We start from the raw sequence: 10,000 nt of genomic DNA, 5'->3' as shown, positions 1-10,000 counted from the left end.
GGAGGAGGAGGAGAAGGAGGAGGGGGAGGGGGAGGGGGAGAAGGAGGAAGTGGTGTTGGTGATAATGGTGATAGTGGTGGTGGTAGAGGAGGGGAAGGGGGAGGGGAAGAGGGAGAGGGAGGAGGAGGAGGAGGAGGAGGAGGAGGAGGAGGAGGAGGAGGAGGAGGAGGAGGAGGAGGAGGAGGAGGAGGAGGAGGAGGAAAAGGAGAAGGTGGAGGTGGAGGAGGTGGAGGAGGAGAGGTGGAGGTAAATGTGGTGGAAGAGGTGAATGTGGATGTGGAGGTGGAGGTGGTGGAGGAGGAGCAGGCAGAGAAGGAACAAGGGCAGGAGGAGGAGAAGGAGACGGAGGGAAAGAAGGAAAAAAAGAGGGTTCTGAGAGAAATAGAAACTACTATTTCCCTATCGTGAGTAATTTGCTTTCCTTCCTCTACTCACTCCCACATACACTTATCCATCACCCCCACCCCCCCTATCCCCCCATCAACACGATATATCTCTTCATTAACCCCCCAACCCCCGCGCCCATACACACACTTTCACTCCCCTACCACGGCTAACTACCTCTCCTCCCCCCTCACTCGCACACCACTCTATTTCCACCCACTACCCTGTCTCCACCTACCTTATCTCCACCCATCACCCCCTACCCACTCCCCACCATCCACTTTCCACAACCCACTCCCTATCACCCAATCCCCATTCCCCACCACCCACTTTCCGCCACCCACCACTTACGACCCACCAACCACTCCCTACCACCCACAACCCATTCCCCAACATCCATCACCCACTCCCTCCCACCCCACTCCCCACCCCCCAACACCCACAACCCACTCCCCACCCCCCAACACCCACAACCCATTCCCCACCATCCTTCACCCACTCCCTCCCACCCCACTCCCCACTCCCCAACACCCACAACCCATTCCCTAACATCCATCACCCACTCCCCACTCCCCTACCACCCACCACCCATTCCCCAATCCCCACTCCCCACTCCCCAACACCCACAACCCATTCCCCAACCCCCACTCCCCACTCCCCAACACCCACAACCCACTCCCCAACAGCCACTCCCCACTCCCTCCCACCCCACTCCCCACCACCCACAACCCATTCCCCACCATCCATCACCCACTCCCCACTCCCCACCCACCACCCCAATCCCTCCCTGGAGAGATTTACAGTCATTTACACTCTAAAATCCCGCTCCTCGCTTTGACAGGTGAGAAACGGCGCCTCCGAGCACACCTGAATCTGGAATCTTTAAGACGATCGTGCACGTCTTGATAAGTGATTTTTTTTTTCTGGTGGGTGGGTTGGTGGGTTGGGTGGGTTGATTGGTGGGTTGGGTGGGTTGATTGGTGGGTGGGGTGGTTGGGTCTTACGATATGGGTAGCTTTTATTTTTACTGTACTGCACATATCTTCATAGCATTATCATTCATTTTTCCTGCTCCTTCTTTTTCTTCTTCTTTTCTTGTTTTTGTTCTTGATTTTTGTTCTTTCTCCTTCTCCTCCTCCTCCTCCTCCACTTCCACTACTACCACCACCTCTACCCCCATCACCACCACTCCCACCACCTCAACATCCATTCCCCCCGCGCCCTCCTTCCTTCCTACCCACTCCCCCTCCATCGACCCCCCTAGCCCCTCCTCCTCAAGAAGGACTTGGGGCCGTGGTCACTTCGGAGCCAAGGCGCTGCGGCTCTCAAGGGGAACATGAACCGGTTCGTGTGTTGACCGTCAAGATAGTCGGCGGCGAAGGTTCCAACTTTTCAATTGCTCTCTCTCTCTATCTCTCTCTCACACACACACACACTCTCTCTCTCTCTCTCTCTCTCTCTCTCTCTCTCTCTCTCTCTCTCTCTCTCTCTCTCTCTCTCTCTCTCTCTCTCTTTCTCTCTCTCTTTCTCTCTCTCTTCTCTCTCTCTCTCTCTCTCTCTCTCTCTCTCTCTCTCTCTCTCTCTCTCTCTCTCTCTCTCTCTCTCTCTCTCTCTCTCTTTCTCTTTCTCTCTTTCTCTTTCTCTCTCTCTTTCTCTTTCTCTCTCTCTCTCTCTCTCTTTCTCTCTCTCTTTCTCTCTCTCTTTCTCTCTCTCTCTTTCTCTCTCTCTCTTTCTCTCTCTCTCTTCCCTCTCTCTTTTCTCTTTTCTCTCTCTTTTCTCTTTTCTCTCTCTTTTCTCTCTCACTCTCTATCTATATCTGTCTCTATCTATCTCTGTCTCTATCTTTATTTCTTTTCCTATCTATCTATCTATCTATATACCATAATCTTCAATTCTCTCTCACTCTTACTCTCACTTTCACTCTCACTAACTCTCACTCAGAGGGTGAAGATATCTTATATTGCTTCACCCTATTGGAATGTAAACTCTAGCCTCAATAAACTTGTCAAATCAAATCAACTCCCTTTTTATCTCCCTCTCCTCCGGCTCCCCAATACACGCGCTATTTCTCCATCTCGATCTATCTCCCTTTGCTATCAAAGACAACGTAAACAATTGATGCATTATCTCTTACCCAAAAGACACTGTGCAGGTGCTGCTCATCGTCAAGCTCGACTCACCTGCAAATTTGAAAAACAAATATATTAATCATAAATGTTCAGTAATCATTGTGAGTATGTATACAAACGATTGTAATCCTTGTAATGTATAATGATTGTAATTATTCATATTAACAGTATACTGAAGAATGATACTACTGGACACACCCACATTGTTTCCCTTTTTATTGATATCCAGTATTAAGGACTCATATGACAAAGAGATTCTTGTCAATTCAAGAAAACAGAAACATTAATGACAACGTTTACATTAACAACAATAAAGAACAGCAAATGAAAATTGACAACAATTTCATACGAAGAAAGTATATAAACATACGAACAAATATAATATCGAGTGGCAAAAAAAAAAAACAATATGAATTAATAAAAATCTTAGTATTCAAACCCGAGCCGGAAGGCGACCTTGATCTGACCTGATCTAAAACCATCTCATTTCCATAATAACGCAAGCCAGATGGTGCCGCCCTACAGACAGATGGTGGCCAGGGAACAGACGAGGCACACACCGCCGTCTGCGCACGCCACCTACCCCCAGCTCGTAACTTCCCAGACGGCTGGAGGCGATCTCTTGACTTTTCCGATAGATTTGATAAAATGATCTGTTTTATTCAAAGAGGAACGCGAGTGTATATCTAAAGGAAGGGGGGGCAGGGTATGGGGGAGAAAGGGGGGGAGGGGGTAGATGGTGAGGTAGGATAGATTAAGGGGGAGGGGAGGGGAGGGGAAGATGGGTGGATGGCTAGTAACAGTTGGAGAAATACGAACTTGGTTGATAGTCCTAGTAACGTTGACCCGGAATAACAAAAACGTAGCTAGGGAGAGAGGACACGAGACTCAGCCAAGATCAGTGACACAGATCAACAACAAAAGACTCACTTCTGTGACTTCTATGATATCAACAAATCTATTAACTTCCACTCCAATTTCCAACAAAAATAAATAAATAGATGAATAAATAAAATAAAAAAGGTGGGAAATAAGTAAACATTAGGCGTTCTCTCGGGCTCCTCAAATATCCCCCAGAAACATGTTCGCCTTTCGCCCTCGAGAGCCAATAAGGCGTCTGGTCGAGCACGGGCGTGGGGAAGCGGAGGGGGCGGAGGGGGGGTGGGAAGGGTGAAATGGAAGATTGGGTGAGTGGGATGGAGTGGTGGGTGGGGATGGGGATGGAGATGGGAAGGGGGGAGCTTGCTTTTCCGAGATAGATCAGACAAGAGTTCGACAGCCTGGAGAGCTCTTTGCGGGAGGACATGCAGACAAAGGAAATCGAAAATGATAAAAAAAAGAAAAAAAAAAAAAAAAAAAAACAGACAAGACAAAACATGTTTTAGATAAAAGGAAAGACTTGATCAGGAACTAACAGAATTATCAGTATACTAGAAAAAGAAAAGTCTAGGTAAGACTAAGTCTTATTGGGGAAAAATCTGGATGATTGATATCCAATACTTTTCAAATGCAAACGCGAGGAAAACTTCAGCGAACTTGCGAGTAAATATAAATATCTGAACATCACTTCAAACTTCGGTGCCTTACGGATTTGGTTTCCTCTGCTTTTTAAACTAGATGTTTGTCTTTATATTTTAGACATACCTACAGACATACTAATGGACACATTTACCCAGAGAATGTGTGTGTTTATGTGTCTGGGTCTTTATATTCATCTATATATCTGTCTTTTTATTTATCTATTTTCATACACGCATATACACTTACTATATTTCTGTGTATATATATATATATATCGATATCTACACAATAACAGAGAGACAAAGATGATTACTGACTATGCCACAATGTTATTTCCTTTATTCATTATTACATGGGATCATCTCTTAATAAAGTCTCCGGATTCCACACACCCAGTTTCACAAACGGGACTCCATACCTCAGCCAATCCCTTGATGCGCCTCTTAAAAAAGATACCCAACCTTTCCAACACATACATACATACATACACACACACACACACACACACACACACACACACACACACACACACACACACACACACACACACACACACACACACACACACACACACACAACACGCACAAACAAAACCACAAATACACAAACACAAACACACATCTACTTATGTCAAATCAGGTTAAGGTAACAGCCGAAAATGTGACCCAAGTTAACCTCTTCGCCCGCACTCAGGCCTATCCTCATCGCCTCCTTCTACCTTGCCACAACATCCCGGCCTTGGTTGAGGGGTTCTCGCAGCTAATTAGGGTGAAAATAGCGCGTTAAGCGGCTGGCGAAAGACTCTTACGTACTGTACTAACACTCCATCTCACCCTTCTCATTCCCTCCCCTTAACCCTGTCTTAGACGCGTGTTGAAGGAAGAAGTGGAGGAGGAGGAGGAGGAGGAGGAGGAAGAGGTGGAGGAGGAGGAGGAGGAGGAGGAGGAGGAGGAGGAGGAGGAGGAGGAGGAGGAGGAGGAGGAGGAGGAGGAGGAGCAGGAGGACGAAGGAGAGGAAGAGAAGAAGGAAAAGAAAAAGGGAAGAGAAGATAGAGTCGAAGACAATATAAAAAATGAAGAAAGAAAATAGAAAAAGGAGGAATGAGAAGAATGTAGGAAGAGAAAAGAGGAGACAGAAAAAAAGGAAAACTCAAGACGATAAAAAAAAATTAGAGACGTACATAAAAGAATATTGCACAAAATGCACAAACGATAATAAAAAAACAATAGCATAAAGGTAAAGACTGATAAAGAAAAGAAGAATAAAGGCATAATGCAACATAAAGTTAACTGCTCTCTCTGACCTCCCCCACCCCCTCCCCTGCACCATCTAAGTCTAACCCCCAGAGGGCGTGTCTGGAGTGTGTTTATGAGACCAGTTTCTTTGCATCAATTGTATTCTTTGCTGTGTGGTTGTTCATGTTTTTTTTCAAGATTTACCATAACCGCCTTTTTATCAGTACTACTTATGACAGTTTTATAATTACTGCTGCAATGATTATCATTTGTATACTGTACTTCATAATCATCATAATTTCAAAATCCATCTCTGAAAATTCTATCTGTAATGATCACACTAGCTAGCATTACCATTATTCTCTAAAAAAAAAAACCTATAATGCAATAGCCACAAATAAAATCAGAGACTAATCTTAACTTAACTATCTTAACTATCGTCTGTAATCGTCTTGTTTGGCATTTTTTCTGTTTTCATTCGTCTTTTTGTCTCTCTTTTCTCCTCTCGTCCTCTATTTTCTATTTCATCTATTGATCTTCTTCCTTTCCTTAATTCTTCCTCGCTTCTTTTTGGATCTGCCTTTCGACCCTAGCCTGTCAACGTTCTACTGGTGTTAGTAGACACACACACGCATATATAGATAGAGAAATAGATAGGGTGATTGATAATTAAACATATATACATACATGCATATGTATATATATATATACATACATAAATACATACACACACACACACAAACGCACACTCACAATCATACACGCACACACACACACACATAATCACACAGACACAAACACACACACATACAGTCACTCACACACGCACACACACACACACAGACACACACTTATATGTGTAAAAAAAAAAAAAAAATATATATGTATATATATATATATATATATATATATATATATATATATACACGTCATTACAGTTGATAATAAAAACAAATTATAAGAAAATATAATAAAAGAGAGCAAGAGATGGGAGAAAAAGAGAGAGAGAAAAAAAGAGACGTTGTATAAGTAACACCCTTGGAACTCGACAAGAAATACTCAAAGTGGCCGCGCGAACAACATGAGCTGCAAAGCGAGGCTCGTGAAACAACCTCTGAGTTCGAGGTACATTAAGAGTAACTTTTAGGCGATGTAGAGACACCCCCTCCCCCTCCCCTCCTCCCTCTCCCTCTCCCACTCCCTCATGAGAAGAAGAAAACAAGAGAGGAAGAAAATATTTCGCAACAACATACCGAGTGTTGTCGAAAGTAAACATCAGAATAATGATTATGATAATACTGACAATAATAATAACGACAATAATCATGATAACATTCCTCTTCATCATCACAATTGTAATCACTAGCAACATTAGGAGGAGCAGTAGTATCATAATCCTGTTACTAAAACAACACCAACAATAACAATATCAAACTGCGGTCTCGTAACGGTTGACGAGATCTCGACCAGCTCCGAAACACAGCGCGAGCACTTAGGGCGTCAGACATTTATTGTCGCCTTGACTGACTGGCGCAACTTGTGGCCGAGAGAGAGAGAGAGGGAGGGAGGAGAGAGAGAGAGGGGGCGGAAGGAAGGGGGAGGGAGGGAGGGAGGGAGAGAAAGAGGAGGAGAGAGAGAGAGGGAGGGAGAGAGGGAGGGCGGAAGGAAGGGAGGGAGAGAGAGAGGGGAGAGAGGGAGGGGGGAGGGAGAGAGAGAGGGGGGAAGGAGAGGGAGGGAGGGAGAGGGAGGGAGGGAAGGAGGGAGGAAGGGAGGGAGGGAGGGAGAGAGAGAGAGAGGGGGGGGAAGGAGAGGGAGGGAGGGAAGGAGGGAAGGAGGGAGGAAGAGAGAGAGAGAGAGAGAGAGAGAGAGAGAGAGAGAGAGAGAGAGAGAGAGAGAGAGAGAGAGAGAGAGAGAGAGAGAGAGAGAGAGAGAGAGAGAGAGAGAGAGAGAGAGAGAGAGAGTACTGTAGGCAAGGAGTACCAATGATAAAGTGAAACTACCTAGCTGAAGCTAATTCCTGACCTGGAATCTCCTACCTTATAATGTTACAGACATCACTAACCTCAATAATTTCAGGACTAAATAAAAGAACATTTCTTAAATTGTCATCTGCGATAGATTATTAATTAAGCATGTGACAAATATATTTCTATTGTGTACTTATTGTGCCTTATTCAATTTAGTTTGCAATAAACTATTTATGAAAAAAATAACCACTGTGATATATGGAATACTGTTTTTGAATTTTGATTTTGATTCCTATATGAGTGAGATTCCCAACCACGCACTCCTCTCGGACATAAACCACGCAACCATCTTACATTTGCTCACTCGAAGAACCCCCATTCGACTCGACACTCGCCTCCATACGTAGACCCGGGCTATCCTTCCTTTCTAAAATTCTACAGACAAGTAAACGCATCTCTACCTTACGGCAATTGAATAGGTGGCGACAGGGAGAACGTCACTACTTTTACACAGTGAGTGAGACCATTATCTGAAAGATTTTGAAACGGATCGAAATATTATTCGAAGCACGGCTTTGCCTTTCTGCCTGCTAAGCTGTCTGCTTGTTTGTGTGAATACGTATACTTATAACCCATATTGCTTGTTTCCTCGTTTGCCTGACTTCTGTCTGCCTTTTTTTCTGCTTGCATGACTGCCTCTCTGTTTTTTTTCTCTTCTGGTCTTTTCGGTGCCAGCCTGCTTGCTTGCCTGCCTGCCTGCCTGCCTGCCTGCCTGCCTGATTGCCTACCCGCCTGCCTCATGGCTTAAAATTAACAAATAAAAAAGGAAAATGCAACCCTTCACACGAGCGGAGTTGACACACATACATATATTTTTTTATTGTGTAAAACATTCATTGGCAATATAAATGTAAATAAGTATACATATGCACGTACCATGATGAATAAAAGATGGAACCATAATTGCAAACTCGGCTGCCTCAAAAATATACACAAAAGTCCTTTCACAATTGTACATCTATAAACGAACTCATACAGACACTGGTACAGATCAAACACACACACACACACACAGGTACAGATCACACACACACACACACACACACACACACACCATAAACAATGCACATCCCGCTCCTATACATTCACATAAAACACTAACGATAAATATTTTCACCCATTGATCATTGATCCTTGACGGTCGAATATCCTATCTACAAACGCCCGTGAAGCGACCATGAGACCATAATCATTATCTGCTGACGCACCATCCGCCCTGGCGCCTCTCCTCCTCCCCCCCTCCTTCCCCTGCCGCCTTCCTCTAACCCCTTCGTCTGCGCCAGTCTGGGGTCATGACCTGTATTGGGAGACGACAGAGGTCATTCTCTTATCTCGTTGAAACTTCTGTTTTCTTCACTTCAAATGACATCCAATGACGCTCTCATTGCATCTTCGGACCCTTTCATTCCCACCCTCTGTATATTTTCTGTACCTTTCTTTCAGTATTCCTTCATTCTATAGCATTATAGTTTCAATCTCTTTTTAATCTGGCATCATACTTCCCCCACTTTACATTCCGGAATTACATTTTTATCTCTCCGACCCTCTCTCTTTATCTTTCTCTCCTTCTCTCCCTCTCCCTCTCTTTCTCTTCCTCTCTCCCTTCTCTCTTCTTCTCTCTCTCCCCCTCTATCTCCCACTCTCCCTCTCCCTCCTTCTCTCTATATATACTTCCATCCACCTTTAGACTTTTTCCCACAGACCAGCGGTGGCTGTTTTTCCTACAGAATCCTCCTCCTTTCACAGAAAGAACAAACAGACAGGCCGAAGGAAAAAGGCTGACACCGTCCGTTTTCACAGATTGGATGAAGTCTTTCCTCTCTTTCTTTTTTTCCTTCCAGAACAAAGACAGGGGCATTCCTCTTTTACAACAATGGCCGGTCACAGCTTCTTTCTCGCGCGCACTCTCACTTCTACCTAATCTCTTGGAATGGAGGTTTAGCAACGTTATAATAATTCCTGAAAAACTAACAGCAAATAAGAGCAAACAAAAAAAAAATGGGAGTCTTTTTCAACCGCAGTGAAACACTTCGAAGCTGCTTTCTCCTGTCTAGAAAAGCTCCTTCCGTTGTCTGGATAATTGCTGTTTATCTCGTACTAAAGGCCGGAGGGAAAACAAAACAAAGACTGTTTGTTTATGTCTTACATGTGCGTGTATTCACACATACACGCGTGGGAGTAAACAGAGGCGTCATACAGGGCACAAACTCTCTCTCTCTCTCTCTCTCTCTCTCTCTCTCTCTCTCTCTCTCTCTCTCTCTCTCTCTCTCTCTCTCTCTCTCTCTCTCTCTCTCTCTCCATCTCTCTCTCTCTTTCCTTTTCGTCCCTCGTCCCATATCTGATTTCTATATCCCTCTCTCCCTATCTCTGACCATCCCTTTTTCCCTCCCCCCTCTCTTTCTCTCCCCTCTGTTTCTCTCACACCATGACAACTGCACTGCGCTTATACAACTATACACACTAGCAATACAAACGCTTGTCCTCGAAGCATAGCTAGAGTGACGTCAAAGCCATGGAGAAGATAAAAGAAAGGGAAGGGGAGAGTTATCATGTTTAGCGCCATGAAATATAGATTTCTTGAGAGAGATAGAGAAAGAGAGAGAGAGAGAGAGAGAGAGAGAGAGAGAGAGAGAGAGAGAGGAAGAAAGGAAGAGAAAGAGAGGGAGGCAGAGACAGAGAGAAAAAGATCTATACATAAAGACAT

General features: G+C 44.5%; 1 protein-coding gene across 2 annotated transcripts in view; it reads right to left on the bottom strand.

Annotated features, from left to right (window-relative positions):
- The window catches only part of HPS4 (Hermansky-Pudlak syndrome 4 protein), a 244,463-nt gene that overhangs the window by 131,795 nt on the left and 102,668 nt on the right, over window positions 1-10,000 (bottom strand). The window contains exon 2 of one of the 2 annotated variants that reach the window (XM_086547420.1): window positions 2,519-2,564. The exons of the other annotated variant lie outside the window; for it this stretch is intronic. Coding sequence (XP_086403546.1) covers window positions 2,519-2,547 — 29 coding nt within the window. The 5' untranslated portion in view covers window positions 2,548-2,564. The remainder of the gene's footprint in view (window positions 1-2,518; window positions 2,565-10,000) is intronic. 2 annotated transcript variants of the gene reach the window in all.

Source organism: Penaeus japonicus, unplaced genomic scaffold (genome assembly GCF_977035675.1).
Source record: "Penaeus japonicus unplaced genomic scaffold, GWHDUDI00000001_assembly GWHDUDI00000019, whole genome shotgun sequence".
NCBI classification, from domain to species: Eukaryota; Metazoa; Arthropoda; class Malacostraca; order Decapoda; family Penaeidae; genus Penaeus; species Penaeus japonicus.
This window is presented reverse-complemented; position numbering and strand designations above follow the sequence as displayed.